Raw genomic sequence first — 18,352 nt, forward strand, 5'->3', positions numbered from 1 at the left:
TCCACAGTATTTGTATCTCGTATGATACGTGATAAAACACTTACCACATTTTTGTCCGTTTTGGTTAAAGGGGTGTCTTTTTTTCTGTCCCGCTTTTGCTTTTTTCTGCCTTTCCCCCTCTTTTTATCATTCTGCCATTAGAAAATAAACTGTAACAATCAAGTTATAAACAATTCCATAACAGCTAGTTACTCACTAGAGTCGTCGGGCCGCACTTTACCACCCCCTCTCTCACTCTTTAGGGAAGGAACATCGTGTAAACCATAGTCATACTACAGTATTATCAATGACATGGTGATTTTTAATACTGTTGAAAATACCTCGTATTCCATAGGATTCCACATCCGAAAAGCATTGTTTTCTTTAGCTTTTCTAGCTGCTTTGCATCTTCTCTTTTTCTTGACTATTCGCACATCTGCAAACTCCGGGGTCCATACGCTCCTTGATTCCTTCTCTTTAGTTTGTGTATAGACAAATCTTTCTTTAGGTCTAAATTCAAGGGAAAACACATTATCGCTAGTATGAAGTTATTGATCACGGTTTTTCACTCAAACAATCATTGTCTCCGTTTTCGCCATACCCGACGTATACCAATCTCCTGTGACACTTTCCGAACCAGTAGCTTCGTCCTAAGCAATTCAATAATGATACATTTCTTTTGTCAACACAACTATTTTCGTATTCAAGTCGGCCTGACCAATGGTGTTGTAAATTACGACAGAAATTGTATGTAGCGTTCTTTAAAAAAATCACGCTTTGACTTATACATCAGCAGGATGAGCTCCTACTATCTTCATTAATGCACTTGTTTTAGTCATGTTATTAACCGCTAAAAACTCAACTCTAAATTTAAACAAAACAACAACAACAACAACAACAAACAGAGCTAACAAATCAAAAACAAAAATGAAGAAGCGTGCTCACGTATAATCGCCGTATTTATAGGATTGGACATCACACTTGGTCTACAGAAGTCAATGTAAATAAAGGTTCCCTCGAAGCAGCATATTTCCTGGAAAGAAAATTAAAATAGTTTTAAAAATTGGTATATTTAACAGATCTTACAAATAGAAGACATCTGGCGAAAACCAACTATGCAGAGTTTGGATTTGGAAGTAGATAACATTACTATTACTATTGGTAGGTAACCACCATGGTAAAAGAATGAATATCGCTACGTACCGGACGATTTCTGTTTTCACACGTAAGGCGTGCTCCGTCCAAGGTGCAAAATGACACAACTGCAGTCCAGGTTTCCCATCGCATAGCCTGCAAATTGTTCAATTTGTAAGCATGAAAGTTAACTTGTATAAGGGTTCAATAGACAAGTTTATAGCCAAGTTGTACTTGATTGACAAAGATACGGTTTGCTGCAATGCGATGTGGCTACGTTGAGATACCAAACACAGGCTTACAGTAATTATATAAAAACGAAACTTGGACCCACTGAGCTGCGGATGCGCCAGGAATGAGTTCTGTGACGATGACTCACTTAACTGTGAGATAGAGAAATTTCTAACTCTTGATATTGTAATTACATTAAATGTCTAATGAATCATACATCTTCTTTCTATAGATATATTTGGCACATGTATTGTGACACTCACCTTAGGTCTTGAAATAGACACAGTATCGACTTGCCCATAACCTAAATATGAAGTACATGTAGACTCGAGTAATCAGTATCACGCCCATCTTAACGAATAGTATCCACGTGGGGGTGCAAAGAAGAAGGTTTATCGCGCAAAATGGTAATATCTCTTCGCCCGATAAAAGAATGACGTGCGTGATTAGTCTGTGTAATATTACATTCCCTCAGAAAAAGTTCCGAGGTAGTCTTAAATGGGTATGTTGCTTTTCATGAGAATCTACTTTTTCATCATTATCGATAAGAACATGAACCAAAGCCCTTCACAATGCCTTAACATCGGTCTGAACTAGTTGACTAATTGTAAGGCAAGTCTGAAACAAGGTATCGATTAAATGATCAGGTCATAAATAGGGTATCCAGTTTTTGGTCAGGTCATAAATAGGTTAGGGGAAATCGCAGATTTTGGTCATGAATAGGGCAAGGATTTTGGGAAGCAGGCCACACACCCACCCAATTCCCCCCCCCCCCCGGCCCTTCCCTGGTTTTTTGAAATTGATTGGAACGTTGTTCTCTAATCAGTCAGAATATCTCAGTAGCGATCAAGTAATATATAGATTTAGGCCAGCCTAAAAGCGTAGCTCCTGGGCCGGGTTGTTCAGAGCCAAATTAAGCTAACCCAGGAAAAGGTAGGATTTTGATTTGAGTTTTGTAACTTTGCGGTGAGGTTTTCTGTATATTGTTTAGCCCTCTGCTTTGAGTTTTAATAATCACTATATACACAAAACGAAGCAGCAAAAAACATTTGTATAGAAGAAAAAGCTATAATTCGGTTAACTTTTAATCCTGGGTTACCGTTAACCGGCTTCCGAACAATCCTATCCTGTTTTTAATAAGTTAACCTGGCATGAGCCCGCGATCTAATCGAAAAAACCAGCACTTGCTCAGCGATCAACTGTAAAAAAACACTCGACCTCGATGAGCTGTAAACTTGAGCCCGCGATATGGTCACGTGATACTGGTCAGCGGATACCTTGGTTTTTTTTGTTTTCGGATACCTTGTTTTGACAGGTGTCAATTGATCATAATTTGGATGTCCAATATCAAAGAAGTACAGGGTAAACCAAGGCTGCATATCTCTGTCAACCTATTATTTCGAGTATGGTCGCCATGTTGCGCGACTCCGTCGTCGTCTTTGCCGTCGTGCTTACGCGCCCACGAGCAATACCGCTAGCCATGATAACCACGAGAAAATCAACTCATGGGTTTCTTTTTCTTTCCTATATGAGTATGGGGCTCCGCTTGGCGGCCCTTCGGGGCGCCAGAGCTCCGCTATGAACACTTTAAGTCAAGATGTTTTACCAAACATAGTCTTACTTACTTAATGGTGTCTTGTACGACCACTATAATGGTCAGATATATCGAGGACAAATCTGCAGCCATGCCCAGCCTCCAGCCCCTTCCCCGTGCAAGCCTCAACATTGATACAAAGAAATAAACCAGGTACATTTACCTACACGTGAAGTGTTCATTCAGGCTATCAACAGTTGGTATTGAATCCCACGTCAAACCATGCACAAATAAGGACCTTCTGAAATCCATGACTTCTCTTTTATGCTCCGTTTAATTTTATCGACGACTTAAGGGAGAAAGTAAAACACGGCGTGCTTCACCCAAGTTTCACCGGTGCGATCGTGACCTTTAAGCGTGTGAAGCTGGACGGTCCGCTTATTATCGTGATTGACAGGTGCCAATCAACCACCGGGAGCTCCGTCGCCGAAGTTTATTTTTTTTTAAGTTGCCATGCTAGATTGCCGCGCATCTTTCGTGTACGAGGTAATCAAATTATGTAGATGTTCGAATTCGAAAATAAAACAATTTAACCGAGCTATTCTTTTGTTCACAGTTGCCGCTAACGTTGCGTGTAAGAGCGTTAAAAGTGGACATAGGGACCACACCCAGAGAGATAGAGAGATAGAGAGATAGGGAGATAGAGACAGGGCAAGGTAATGAGTTCGTCAAAACCTTAAACAACTACGCGCATGCTGCATGACAGTGAATAAAGCCAAACAAAAAAAAATAAAATAAAGTTGACAATGTTCAATATAGCGAGAAAAAGTGAAAAGGGCGGCTTTATTTATTTATCTCGCAGACATTGAAGGCAGGTAGACAGCTACAGACGGATGTCCGGAAGAGTTACATGGGGGGTGCGAAGCAATTGCATAACTTGCTTTCCACTGGAGCTAGGAAATTAACGAATAAGTTATAAAAGTCGATTATTTTTTATCATAATACAACTTATACACGGTAAAAGCAATGTACAAAACTTGTCTATCATTATCACTGCCAAAAAAGAAAAGTTTCAGGGATTGCCAGACAAAGCTTATCTAATCCATAAACAATTCAAAATTGCAAATTGCGAAATTCTTGTTACTACGATAGAAGTATATGTCTGTCGTCATGAACTAACAAGGTCTAACGTTGTGTAATTCCTGTAATGACCGTCCTATGCGAGAAACTAGGGACCTTAAGATACGAGGACGGGAAGGCCAGGACGGGAACGGCAGTGGACGCGGGAAACTTTCGCGGGTCCCGTCGTGTTGCCAAAAACAAAATGCTTAAGATGTGTATTTTTGCAAAGGACGGCGACGTCAATAATTCAAACATCCTTTAGACTATAAAAAAGATGGTAGAAATCTTATCCTATTAAGCTTAAACGATAGTGAACAGCGATGCTGAATTTATTTTTCTTTATAAGCGAAGCAAACATCTGTCTATATTTTAAAAGAGAAACCTGAATTTCCGTATGAAAAAATTAAACGAACAATCTGATCGACCTGCTTCAGATGGCTTTTTACCACTGGAGCGTTTGAGAATTCTGTCGCCGAAGAATCCTGACTTTTGGTGAACATTTCAATTTCCATCTGTAATTGTAACAAGCATTATGAAAATAAAACAAACGTTGCATCAAGTTCCGGGTAGTATAAAAAAACAACTAAACATCAGTTTGAAAATTTGTATTCTATTTGCTCGAAAGACGCTCCATGGCATTCATTCTTACAACATTTTATCGACTGTACTTACACTGATGTATTCTCAATGCATACAGTTTGTATTGAGCTTGCACACTCGTGACAGCGACTGAACAGTGACTGAAACACAAACGAACAGACGAGGAATATTTTTATTCACATTTTGGCATGTCAGCGTGGTATTCTACACTACAATCACCAAAAATGCGAACCTTACAAACATTCCTATCAATATAACTAAAAATAAAGTCGATAAGAACATTTATCGGGGCAAAACAAGTGCAAAATACTCACGTTTTCGATGCGACGGCTAGCTGGGCGAAATAACGTCCTCGACGAGACGAGGACGGCAGAGAGATTAGTGGAGAGTTCTCGTGCGCATGCCCCGTTGAGTAAATTTACTTCCGGTAGCCGTCCTAGCTCTTCCCGTCCTGGTATCTTAAAGTGCCCACTAACCAGTTTACAGGTTTCTAAATGACTTAAGCAGACGTTAGTTTCTGAGGGAAAAAAAACTTACACCCATATAAACCTTTAAGAAAATAAGAAAGAGAAAAGTGCTTAATGATAATAATCTACTTGTGCGATTCTCAGGTCTGTGCGGTATTATGTGCTAGAGTTATCAGTCAAACTCTTACACGTACAGTTAGACAAGTCTTTATACTGTGTCCACCGGAAGGGCACGAAGCCAATGAAAACATCTGGAATTTACGTCTGATAGTTTAGCCACATAAACCAGCAAGCATTCACCTAAATACTGCTCTTTATTCGTTAACTATTTAGATTTCTAACAATCACTGATTTAGTCTCTTTCTTTAACGTGCGTGACCGCTTTGACGCGGTCATCTTGGCGTCGTGCGGTGAGAAAACTCTGAAATTTAGAATTCTCAGGGGAACCACAAGTGTTATTATAATGAATACCCACGATAACAGAGCTGTCTGCTTAGTACAGCCGGGTTCGTTTCATGAAAAGGTTTTGGGAGTTACAGCGGTTAATATGGGGTCCGCTGATTACAGATTTCACTGTAGTTTACTGTACTTTACTGTACTGGAAGATGTGCATGTCCAAACCTAAAAATTGTGAGATGATAGATGTTAAGCCCTGTCCACACGGGAAATGTTTGGCGATCAAACATGAACAAAGGTTGTTTGGAAACCAAACATTTTCCCGTTCGAACACCTTGTTTGATCGTGTTTGATAAAGTTTGAACGCCAACAAACATTTCAAGAAACATTGTAAAACATTTTGTACGTTTGGAAAGTGATATAACACGTTTGATACCGTTTGGCCACACTGTATAACATCAACATGTTTGGTCACCAAACGATGTTTGATCATGTATGATGGCATGTTCAGAAGGTTTCGTGCACTAGATTTATCAGGAGAAAAAGTTACTTTTCTTTTGGCCCGATTTTCCGGCCGTTTACAGTTATATCAATTTAGTTGTACCAGTAAATTAAACTGGCGACAAAGTCGATTTCTTTTTGGCCCGATTTCCCAGCCGTTCACAGTTATATTAATAGGGTTATACTAGTAAATTGATCTGGCGAAAAAGTCGATTTCTTTTTGGTCCGATTTTCCGGCCTTTACAGTTATATTAATTCACTTATACTAGTAAATTGAACTGGCGAAAAAGTCGATTTCTTTTTGGCCCGATTTCCCTGCCGTTCACAGTTATATTAATTGGCTTATACTAGTAAATTGATCCGGCGAAAACGTCGATTTCTTTTTGGCCCGATTTCCCGGCCTTTACAATTATAGTACACCTTTTGCTGTTCATTTACAGAAAATAAACATTCATTTGTGTCCAAATTTCTTTCATTATGGTTATTAAATTCTCATTAACACCAATATGATCTTCATTTGCGCGTAAGGAACGTTCAAGAAAAACATTTACATATGCATTAACATTCAAAATCATCAAAAGAAAAACAATACCTTCATTTGACATTCATTGACTGTAAATGTATTTTCATTTTGGTCGAAAAAAAATTCGTTGTCACGAAACGACAATCATTTACACTTTAGGACATTCAGTTTTCAACAAAAGACTTTCAATAACACAATTTGCATGAGAACTAACATTCAATTGCATTATTATGCAACCATATCCATGAAGGTAACAATCTTTAATGCGGCGAGACAAACATTACAGCCATAATAACATTTATTTTTGAAAGATAGAAAATCAAATTCGCTGAACGATTTATCCTTCAATTGCCTCACGTATTGAGGCATCGTGGCAAATACAGTACGTTTGCATGAAACGAAACCACTGTCCACATTTAGCTGCCGTAATGGTACCAATATTTCGTTGTAGAGCTTGCTGCAACAGCCGAGTGCGATAATTTCCCAGAGCAATTCCCTGGCGTCTTGCTTCTTCTCTTTTGACATCTTCAAAGGCCCTGACGACAAGATTTCCGTATAACCCCCTACATTTATTATGCATACAGTTCTTTGTTTAACTAAACAATGGAGTAAACAATAGCGCTCCTTTGAGACTTATATGATTTGAATAACTCTAAATTTTACCATTTTTTTTCTAAGTGTCGCATACTTTTAGACTATCTATCAATTTTCTATCTAAAATACGCAAAAATGGAACGATTTCTTGGAGACTTAGAATAATTTCTCGAGTTTTAGGTCTAAATTACGGACATCCGATGCGAAATATCATAATTTGGGCCGCATTTACCGTATTTTTAAACTGAACGCAGGCTTAAAACTGCTTAAAATAATAGCGATTTAGACCTGTTCGCTAGTTTAAAAAAGCTTAAAAATACTGCTTTAGGCCTAAGCAAAACCGGCTGCTTGCGATTAGCGATAATCTGTTGAGCGGGTTAGCCACTATTATACTAATTTTGTAAATGTGAACAAAGTGAAATAAAAATTATAGCTTACCTGTCGCGTCTCTCGGCGTTTTTTTCCCCTTGATTTCCTTCCTCAAGTTCAGACCCATGCGATGAAGCTGTGTATTTTGTTTCTTTCCTCCATGAAGTGGCGATCAGATCACGAACAGTGCATACAGTGCTACGAGGAACAATTTACGCATCTTTGCGCACTTCGTACAAGTCGGCGAAAAGTGAATTACTTGTTTGCAAGATTTGCAATTTATTAGTAAATAGCAATATAAATTTAAATTTTATTGAAATTATATATAAATAAACTTGTAAAGTTTTTTGCAAAAAAAAAAATTTATTAGTACTTATAAAGTTTTTAAAAACTTTTTTAAAATATGAATTCCCCCGTGCTGGTACCCATCCGGATGGGCACCAACATGGCGGCCGGAAACCAACAGAAACATCTGTCACTGAGTTTTGCTACAAAAGCGTGAATTTATCTCTCGAGGAACTCAAAAACATGAAAATAATACTTTTGCTAATACAAGAACTGTTCGGATAGCCAAATTACCCGAATTAAGTCACATCTTTAACCAAATGCCGCGTCACGCAAAAGCTCAGAAATTCAAGCGTAGTCTATCACAAAACCAAAAACCCATTCGGAGCAAAAATTTGTATGAATATTAGTTTTCAGCTGCTCTTATACATCATGAAAGTAAAATGTCAGGAGAATCAATAGTTTTGTAGTTTGAATTTTGGTGACGTCATTTGAAAACCAGCAAAACCTTTTGGAGAACGCTTATATCCAAATCACTATTTTTCGTGAACACGATCTTCAGGGCGTTCACCTATTTATAATTAAGTGAAGCTTGCTGACTTCGCACATTTTGCCTCCACTACACATCCGGACACACTAGACAGTGATTAAATTGGGTGCGTTGGCCAGCCAAGCCATCGTCCCGTTTATTCCATCTCAGCATATAATACAAGCTATGAATAAAAGGACAATTGCTAAGTGCACCAAAGCCGGACACGAAAACCCTAAAACCAGCAAGTGGAGAAAATTGGGAACGTGTACCCCCGACCAAGGCAGTGGTGCAACCCTCGGGGTTTTAGGGTATCCTTAGTTAACATCAGTACTGTAGAATAATAAACCTAAGGCTTTATACAGCGATATAATAGCAATAAGAGAACTAAATAAACGTACAACAGTGGATTACAACTGATGATATTATTAAAAGAAAACCAAACTTAACCTAAACACGGCAAAGGCTGGCCATAGAATGTCTCACCTCGCCAACTGTCACCGATTACAAACTCAAATCCCACTATACACTGCGCACCTCAAACCCGTACCCAGCCCTCTGGTCCGTGCCGGCAAAATAGTAATTTATGCTAATTTAAGATCATCACAAATTACATATTTTGCCTCCACTACACATCCGGACACACTAGACAGTGATTAAATTGGGTGCGTTGGCCAGCCAAGCCAACATAGAGGTGAAAAGAAAGGGCTCGAGCTAGAGAGACAATGATTTTGGCACTTCTAATCTACTTGCTAGAGAGTCTTTGACGTAAATGTTCTTGGCAGAGGTTGAAGCCCAACGGCCGTGACGTTGAAGATTCCTCTCAGGGACACCGGAGTTCGCAGCCAAAGTCGCCCCACCTGATCTGACAGAGTGGGTACTAAATTTAGAAATATCTGGAACAATATCGCGAAAAGACTTCTTAAACGACTCTCTATAAGTCGAATAACATATAGGCTTATTGACTGACACAAGACGCTTGCGATTGCTAGACGATGATATAGGCCTGAAAAGGTACTCCTCAGAATCAAAAGAAAGGTTAGAACTTGACATATATAGCTTAAGAAGGGCCACAGGACAAATACTAGAACCAGCTGACTCAGCAATAACCACGGACTGACCCTCCCTTAATTGGTCGGCTTTACTTTTTTCGATAAAAATAGAAAGAAAACCATCATTTAACTTAACATCTTTACTTCGAATAAGTGACAACTCGGAAAAACGAAAAAAGCCGGAAAAAGCTAAAACAAACATAACTAAATTACGCAACTGTAAGAGGTCATGCAAGTCAGTTTTTTCAGCTAATTTCCTGAGTTGCTCCGCCTCAAGAGGTTCCTTTCTGTGGTTAGCCGGTGAGGACGCAGAACGAACGGCACCTTCTTTCACAGCCACAACAGTGGGATGACTAGTAGGGGAACTCACGCCCGCCAGATCGTGCAGCCACTTGAAAGCATAGAAGGCGGAATTGATAGAAGAAACTGATCTGCTTGACTCCAGTAGATACTGTAGAAACAAGGCACAATGGGAGGGCTCTACCGGGAAGGGACTGGTACCCAGAACGGTAGTAGCAAATGATCTCCATCTGTTGAAAACCCTTGTATAACAAAGAGAAGTCCCGGAAGCCCTGGATGCAAGAGCTGTAAACTTCATATTCTCCGTCAACAAAGCAACCTCTCTTGTATCACATGTAGGGGAAGTCCAGAACTCTGTATTAAAAATATCTAGAGAAAAAACAAAAACCAAGTGATAATAAAGGAATACAAAGGACAAGGGGAAGCTCCCCAGGGATGAAGACAAATGGGGCCTAAACAACACAATGAGAGAATAAACAACAAATAAATACAGACAAGGAACCTCAGAGAAAAAAGCAATGTTATATTTAAGTACGCTTATACAACGCAGAAACAAAACTGCAATAAACACAATCTATTCACCCCTCAAGGGCACTGTATAGAAATCTTCAACGTTAACAGTCTCAAATCAAAGGCCCCTCAAGGGCACTGTATACAAATATCACAGACCCCTCAAGGGTACGTCTCAAAGCGCCGCCTGCTTCAAGCAAGGCGCCTCAAAGCCAGAAAACAATGCGCTAACACTGTGGAACGCGAAATGCATTGCAAACTAACGCAGAACCTTGCCTGGGTTAATACTAAAATTAATGCGCAAAGCTACCATTGAGAAATTTAGCGGACCGGATCCGAAAATGGAATTCTTGGCTTTGCCTCTGATGAACAGATGGGGAAGATCAGGGAGGACCACCCAATCATGAACGAAACTGCTCCAGTGCACACCGTCGAAACAAAGGATGGGCCAAAAATACGCTGATCTCCAAAGGGGAACGATGAGAGTGCCGGACGCATTGCAGCGCTTCAAATGACTGACGACTTTGCATGTCAAACAGACAGGAGGACAAAGCCAGTTGTTGTCGTTGGACCAATCTTGGACGAAAGCGTTGACGCCAGACGAACCGGGCTGATAATACCTAGAATTGAAAACCTGAAGCTTTGCATTGTAATGGCAGGCGAATCTATCACAAGTGTGCGGACCCCAGAGCTCGTCGAGAGCATAAAAAACAGAATCGTTGATTGCATAATCATCGTAATCAACTAATTTGCTAATATCGTCGGCACAAGTGTTGAGGTCCCTGGGAATCCATGGCATGTCAATGCTAATACCGCCGATGAGACATTGTCGGTGAACATCAAGAGCCAACTGTTGCAAAGCTGGAACTTTGGATCCGATGTTAACGATGCGAACAACATTCTGGTTGTCTGTATACCAGACAATAGTCTGCGCGCCAAGAGAATCCTTGAACGCCTTCAAGGACAATGAAACAGCAAGAAGTTCGCGAAAAGTCGAACTTTGTGCACTCTCGAAATCGGACCAATTTTGGTGAAAAATTTTGTCCTCGAATTGTATGTAACTCCCGCAGGCTGAATTGGACGCATCAGAGTAAACGATTTTGGAAGGCTTGCGCTTAATAGGCCACAAAGGAAGGCCGTTGATATCAGCGAGATTGTTTTTCCAAAAATTCAATTCGTGTAAACATTCAGGTGTCAAAGAAACAAGTGAATTCCAATCAGCAGTGGAGTTAATAACCAGAAAGGTATTCCTGGTCATAAGTCTAGTGACGTTCCCGACGCAGTTCCCGAGCGAGATAATTTTTCCACACACGCTTGCAAGCTTGCGAACCTGGTGCAAGGAGCGCTCCGAACATAAAAGAGATGATAAATCGTTAATAAGAGAATCAATTCTCTTGTCCGTGGCTTTGATAACGCACTGGGAAGTGTTAATAACAGTCCCAAGCCAGGTAATCACTTGAGTAGGATCCCAAACGGATTTCTCTTCGTTAGGTAGGAAACCAGACTTTAATAGGTCGGAATGAACAGCCAAACTAGAGATCTTCGCTTTGATACAGTCAGCTGCCGCCCCTAAACCATCGTCTAAGAAGACAACTATAGACTTTCCCTCGGATCTCCATTTCTTGACTAACGGCTTGAGAAGCTTTGAAAATAAATAAGGAGCAGAACTAAGGCCAAATGGCAAAACTGAAAACTGAAAATATCTAGTACGACCGGACGAAAAGGTCCAAGAAAACGACAGATATTGCCTATGATCTGGAAAGATATCCACGTGATGGTAACCCGATTTTAAGTCAAAGGAGAACATGAAATCTCCGGGATTTAAAACTTCTCTGGCAACGGACAGGTCCTCGCATCGAAACTTAAACTTGAAAAGATATAGATTGACATGACGAAGATCCAAGATCAAGCGCTTTTTCCCTGACTTCTGAATAGACACAGATAATGGATTAATTATAATAGGAGGTGTAAAAACTTCGGTGATACAATCCAAACTAATAAGCTCGTTAATAGCATTCTCAACAAAATCAGATTCCTGAATCGCTGAATTATTGTTCCGAGCAACAAAAGGTGCTGGTATTTGAAGAAGTGGCAACTTATATCCAAACTCAATAGTGTCAATTATGAAACGAGGTGCGTCAATATCTTTCCAAAACTGAAGCGATTTACGCAATCTTCCTTTAACCGAGACAGGTGCATCATCACATGCAATTTCACAGTTCAGCGATGGATCCTCTAGAAGAGATAGCTCACAATACGGCAATGGCAAAGCCTCAGACTCATGGTCTAGAAAATAAATAATACACGACGGGAAAAAACATAGTTTAATAAATGCAAATTAACTCTGAAAGCACTAAGCACGACTCGTATGAAAGATCCAGCGAAAAATAAGACAAACGGAAAACAAAACAAAAGAAAACTACAACCAACTACACCTTGATCCTGGGTATTGCTGTCTAGTCACTTTGCCTGTTGGTTGGCAGGATTGGAAGAGGAAAGAACATTCGGGCAGGAAGCTCGCCAATGTCCAGGTTTTCCACAGGAAAAGCAAAGTCCGGCAGATCTGCCAACGGAAAGCTGTTGATTAGGAATTTGGCCGACGGTGAGCTGCGAATTTCTTGAGACAGGTATTCCAGATCGGCGCTGTAATCCCAGACCAGGAGTGAAGCGTTTCGAGGCTCTAGCCGCTCTCGCCTCAGCTCTATAGATTTTCTTCTCGTCTTCTTCATCATCCGCCAAGTCGTGATGTTTATATTCCAAAACGGTTTTCCAACCGTACGGCGACTTATCAGCCAACAAAATTAATTTTTGCCGATCTTTAAGCAAAGACATACCCCGATCCAACGCTTCCTTGGTCCTCAGAAGGTCCTTACGCTGAAGAGCGACGCTAGCGTCTTCGACAGCTTCCATGACTGATTTGTTGGCTTTAAATTGCTCCTCGTTACTCTTCTTCTTGAAGGAAGGTGGAGCATCCCGCTTTAGCCCCTTGATCTCAGACATCTGCTCCGCGGCATTCGAATCATTAGATCTCTTTAGATCAGAAATTGAAGTGGAAACTAAATCCTTAATCTGGCCAAGCAGATCGCGATTGTTCTGGGCAATGATCTCTTTAACTTTAGCTTCATCCATTGTAAAAACCAAACTTAACCTAAACACGGCAAAGGCTGGCCATAGAATGTCTCACCTCGCCAACTGTCACCGATTACAAACTCAAATCCCACTGTACACTGCGCACCTCAAACCCGTACCCAGCCCTCTGGTCCGTGCCGGCAAAATAGTAATTTATGCTAATTTAAGATCATCACAAATTACATTTTCCGCTCGGAAGCGCTCTTTATTCGATTGTTGAGCGTGCAGATAGAATCGCGAGAGAACTGGACGCCAGCGCAAAACGGGAAACTTGACAGGGTAGGGGGTGGGAAACGAAAAATATAGAGGGGCCGTGTACATTTTTGGAAAAGTTTCTCCACAAACGGAAAATTTCCATTGGTTGAAAGGCGACTAAAGTGTCATCACATTGATAACGGCCGATCAGAATTGCGTCCAAGCACGTTTTGCGGTTTGCAACAGTTGTCATCTTTGACACGTGCAGTCGTTCGCAATGGAGCGGTTGTTGGAATCCTGTTTAGAGAAATTTCCCCATGTTTTTTCGCTCGAAGATTAATAGAAAGAGGTTGCTGTTTATCTTCTTTGGTTGAAGAACGTTGCTACAATTTTGCCGACCGGCTCTTGAAAAAGTCTGATATATCAACTCTACGTAACGGCAAAAGAAATGCAAATGAATACGAATGTTGTTGTTCTCATTGTTTCGCCACTCAAACGCATCATGAAAGATCAAATAATACAGATGGAAGAGCTGGGCATTCCTTAACTCCATCGTAGACGATGAGCTTCTGCTGATTGGAAAAACGAAATAAGTTTGTTTTTGGTGCAGCAGAAGACTTTTTGGATGCAAAATTCCAAAACAATATTAAAGAACAGAGATTCTCAGCTACACAATTGTGTCATGCTTAGTGTAATACCTTCGCGTCTAGGCTCAACAAACAAAATGTCCGTTGATATATGACAAGTCTTACCAAAATTCCTTAAGCAAATAGCACAGGAGCAAGCGCATATCCGACAAAAATTGAAAGGACCTCTTGATTTCGGCTTTCTCCCCCTTTTTGCAGGTTTTTTTCAGTAACGGTCGTCTGGGAAGACATCCTCAACACCCGACCGCACGTGTTGTTGTCTGCAAACTGAACTTGTAATCAATTATACCACAAGCGCCCCAAACTGAGCAAACTCACGATTCGAGGAATCGATCAAATATTAATGAATTATGCACGCGTATCGAGTGGCACGTGACCACTTGAAGTGTGTGGTGTTTTGTTACACTTTGGGCCGTTGAGAATTTGCGCGCTCTAAAAGGCATTGTATGGAGTTTAAAATAACGGAGGATAAAAACGCGCAACGAAATAAAATGTTACTTTTTTTGATAAAATAAAGGAAATATACTCACCTTGCCTGATTTCTGTTGTCCATTTGGCCTATTTCATCGTTTTTTTTTTTTTGGAGGGGGGGTAGGGGGGTGTTGAGGTGTTTGTAGCAGCTTTCTTTTTAACAAATAGATTCCATGTTGCCGTGCGTCTGTTGAGTAATAGATCACAGATGACGTCAAAATACGGTAAGAACAAAAAAGTGGCACACGAGGCGATGTTCTTACCACAGTTTGACGTCTTCTGTTATCTATTACTGAACAGACGCACGGCACCATGGAATCTATTTGTTTTATACAATAAAGAAACAGACTTCGAACGCATAAAAGTTGGTTTATTTCAGTAATTTCACGTAAATCGAAATTGGGGCCTTCCCCCATTTTTACAAACACGAAAATAGCAAGTTGACGCCATCTATTGTCAATACAAAATGAAGCAAACTGGTTGGTTGCTATACGTAGCAAAGAATTGTGATTGGTTCAGAGAAATCACGCCACTATCAAACTTGAAGCGAGCGACGAGCGTCTCTTGTCGTGGAATTAAAAACTTACATCGAAAGCAGACTTGAACTACGAAAAGCTTAAAAAACTGGACGAAGCCTCGAATATTGCAGGATTTGAAAAATACGCTCGGAAAACTTGCGGTTGCGTTAAACATTGGAGGAAATTCGAATGAAAGGAGCGTTCGTGACAGTAGAAATTTTTGTCCTCTGTGGTTGGTGATTCTCAAATCAATTGATATCATGTCAGAGACACTTTCTTAGCTGCGGAACATTTGGCCGTGAGCTCTTAGTGAGCTATACTTTGCTCACTGCTGTGCCCTGAAACGGACTGGAACATTTCGTCAGAAAGCAAGGTTATGTCAGTGTTCATTTTAACTGATTTTCAGGAGTGGTGTTGTGATGTTTCATTCCTGACATCAATTTGTGCCAACAATACTTTGAGACTTAGAAAGCTGAATTTCCTAAATAAATTAATCTCACAAACGTTTTCCTTATTGAGTTTGTTAAATGCGAAGCAAAGCACTGGGTTTCTTAGCTTTCACGACACATTTTGTGTTTCTTTCAGTCGCGTTGGACTGCGACCGCTCGAGTATATTTTGCAAGTCATTTTCCACAAGTTCTTCTTGTTCTTGTCCGTTAATGTAATAACATATGTTATATGCAAAGAAAAAAAAATTTCGCAGAGCGCGAAAAGGCCTAGGCACGAGTTTCGCGCTAAAGTGCTACGCAGGACTTGTAAGTAGCGGTTTTCTCTGTAAGGTCGCGTAAGAAATAACAGCAGGAGACAAAGGTAAACTATTCGTTCTTTTCATTCCTTTATTTACTCTCTTCCTATTCAACAGGATTGTGTGCTCCCTGTGCATAAATCATTCATATTTGATCGATTCCTCGAATCGTGAGTTTGGGACGCCTGTGATTAAACGAACAACTTACTGCTCAAATATGGTTGGTCCGATTTATATAATTAGTCAAGAGGCGGAGCTGTTAGCGACAAGGCGATAACAGAGGGAGGAGCCTGCTGTTGATTAGAAATCTTTTTTCCTTCATAGTTTGAGGAGTTTAAGGAGGCAGCGTTGGGGTGCTGGATTGAAATCTGGAGGTCGTGGTCTTAGCTCCACTCTGACCACTAAGTTGAAGTTGTTTCTCGGTAGAGCATAGTTCGACTCCGCTCATGCTTTTAAAGAGGAAACTGGTCTGTCTCCCGCCAGTTGGGATTTTAAAGGCTATAATGTTTATTTCCCGAAATATTTCTTTCTTTCGGCCGCGACTCGGTCCATAAACTTGCGAAAAAGTAAACTCGATCAATATTCCTAATACGGAACTCAAGCTAACTCAATAACGTATATTTGTCGTATCCGCTAAACCCGGTCAGAATTCACATTTCCTCTTCAAACGCAATTATGTTATACGTTGGTGAAAGGAAACCTTTCTGCTCGATGCGTTCTTCGTGCGTGTCTTCAATGGGATATTTTAATTTGTTACTTGGCTTTGGCTAGCCAGGGGGTCTTCTTCCTGGGTCTGGAATGATATTTGTTTTTTAGAATATCCAGAATAATCCAGACTCTTCTTCGGCCTTCGGCTGATTACGGATACTTCATAACTTCATCCAGCAGTTCTGCATTTCTCGGTGTTTTCACGGTGCAGAGACTCATATCGGGATAACTTGAGCGCTATAAATCATGGGATTTCTGTGTGCACTACGGAGCTTGCAATTATATTACCATGTGAGAGGAGGTGCTGCCATGGAAGACCCGAAAATGGGCGCCAACTGAATTAATAGTTTATAGGCAAAAAAAAAACCCTCAAATATTTCGTTTTGGGTAATCTATTGTGGTTTGTGGTACTTTTAATCCCTTTTCATGAATTTGCGATGTTGTCTCTTGAGAGAAAAGTGGCCTGCCTTCTTTTTTTATTATAAACATATCACAACATTTACAAGGATAAACTAACATTGCATCACTTTCTTTACAAGGCTGTGGTCTAGCAGAGCCCGGGTGCCTCAGGCGACCAAGTTTTGTCTTTGGGCGAATTTTTTAACTTCATTCTTATAAAAGCTTGTTAGAGCTGGGCACCCAAGATTTCCTACAAAAGAACCCTTGGGCACCTTACAATTTTGCTTAGAGCACAGGCTTGCTTTACCATACTTTTTAAAGAATTACATACTTCGTTTAAAATAATTTACCCTACATTTTACACTTAAATCACTTCGTGCACACTTTACTACATTTCTGGTCATTAGTTACCTCGCTTTCCACATTTCACTATGTACAATGTGTTTTTCCCACTGGGCTCTCTCCTATAACAATTACTGACAAGTGCTGTATTGATTGAGCAGGTCTACACGGCAACAAAATTTGCTTTTACACCGAGGTTCGGAGTAAAATGGTTGAGGGGAATCCCAAAGCCGCTTTATTAAAATTACCAGTTTGTATTTATTCACATAAAATATCACACAATCTGTTAGAAATAGTTTTGATCAGTAAAGATGAGGGTCACTAAAACGCCAAAAGCATGATAATGAAAACTATAATGTTGCCCTACCCGGCAGGAGAAACGGCACTTGGAAAATGAAAAAGAGTTCACAACCCATCATAGAGGTACTGAATTAACACAGAGCATTGAGACTGCTATCCTTACTAATCAATTCAATATAAAACGTTGCTTGAATGATCAGGTGAGAAACAAAAATAAATTGATAAACACATATCGTGTTCCTTGCTTACCGAGTCACTCTCTTTGGAGTAGCTGAAAAGTACTGTTTCCTGACTTCTATGAAGCCTGGTTAAATCTTTTAGACCGTACAGCCGTGACAGATCTTGTATCTTGAAATTACTGATGAAAGGATGTTCACGAGATAAGACCTAACCAGGGAGCAAACTGAATAAAAGTTAAACCAACGTTCAATTTATGTCTTCACACTAATTAAACTTCAAAACAAACTGCAAAAATGCAGATGGATGTATTAATATTATCAAACTTTTACTAAAATCTGTCGTAAAGGTTTTCCGAGAATTTTTTTGCGGGAGGAGGGTTTTCACAAGTTGGAGGTCAAATCATAACATGGGAAGCAAAAACTTATAAACGTTCGAAAATATGAGATTTACTGTAATGGCAGTATCGTGTCTTCACTGGAAAGCAGAGCTCATGTGGGCCATTTTCATAGCGGAATCTAAGTAAACGTCATTCTGTTTTGCTAGCAGGGTTTTCAATGGAAAAACGAGAGTGATAATTAGTTATTTCTTGGTG

The 18,352-nt window shown here is 40.2% G+C and overlaps 2 protein-coding genes and 1 long non-coding RNA gene across 3 annotated transcripts; all 3 read right to left on the reverse strand.

Moving 5' to 3' along the window:
- Positions 1-339: 339 nt before the first annotated feature.
- On the reverse strand, positions 340-1,348 carry LOC149118026 (uncharacterized). Its single transcript, XR_016205374.1, has 3 exons — positions 1,183-1,348; positions 925-1,012; positions 340-489 (listed from the first exon to the last, which is right to left on the reverse strand). It is a non-coding gene; the product is annotated as an uncharacterized LOC149118026 (long non-coding RNA).
- Positions 1,349-8,978: 7,630 nt separating this feature from the next.
- LOC149118027 (uncharacterized) lies at positions 8,979-12,409 on the reverse strand. The gene is made up of 3 exons (XM_089293275.1): positions 12,406-12,409; positions 10,664-12,361; positions 8,979-9,985 (listed from the first exon to the last, which is right to left on the reverse strand). The coding sequence occupies exons 1-3, from the start codon at positions 12,407-12,409 to the stop codon at positions 8,979-8,981; spliced, it is 2,709 nt and encodes a 902-aa protein (XP_089149401.1).
- Positions 12,094-13,461, reverse strand: LOC149118028 (uncharacterized). The gene has a single exon (XM_089288506.1). It carries the CDS (start codon positions 13,253-13,255, stop codon positions 12,587-12,589), a length of 669 nt encoding a protein of 222 aa, XP_089144632.1. The 5' UTR covers positions 13,256-13,461; the 3' UTR covers positions 12,094-12,586.
- Between the last annotated feature and the right edge of the window lie 4,891 nt (positions 13,462-18,352).

Source organism: Orbicella faveolata, unplaced genomic scaffold (genome assembly GCF_042242905.1).
Source record: "Orbicella faveolata isolate gen_17 unplaced genomic scaffold, um_ofav_v1 contig_1, whole genome shotgun sequence".
In the NCBI taxonomy this organism is placed as follows: Eukaryota; Metazoa; Cnidaria; class Anthozoa; order Scleractinia; family Merulinidae; genus Orbicella; species Orbicella faveolata.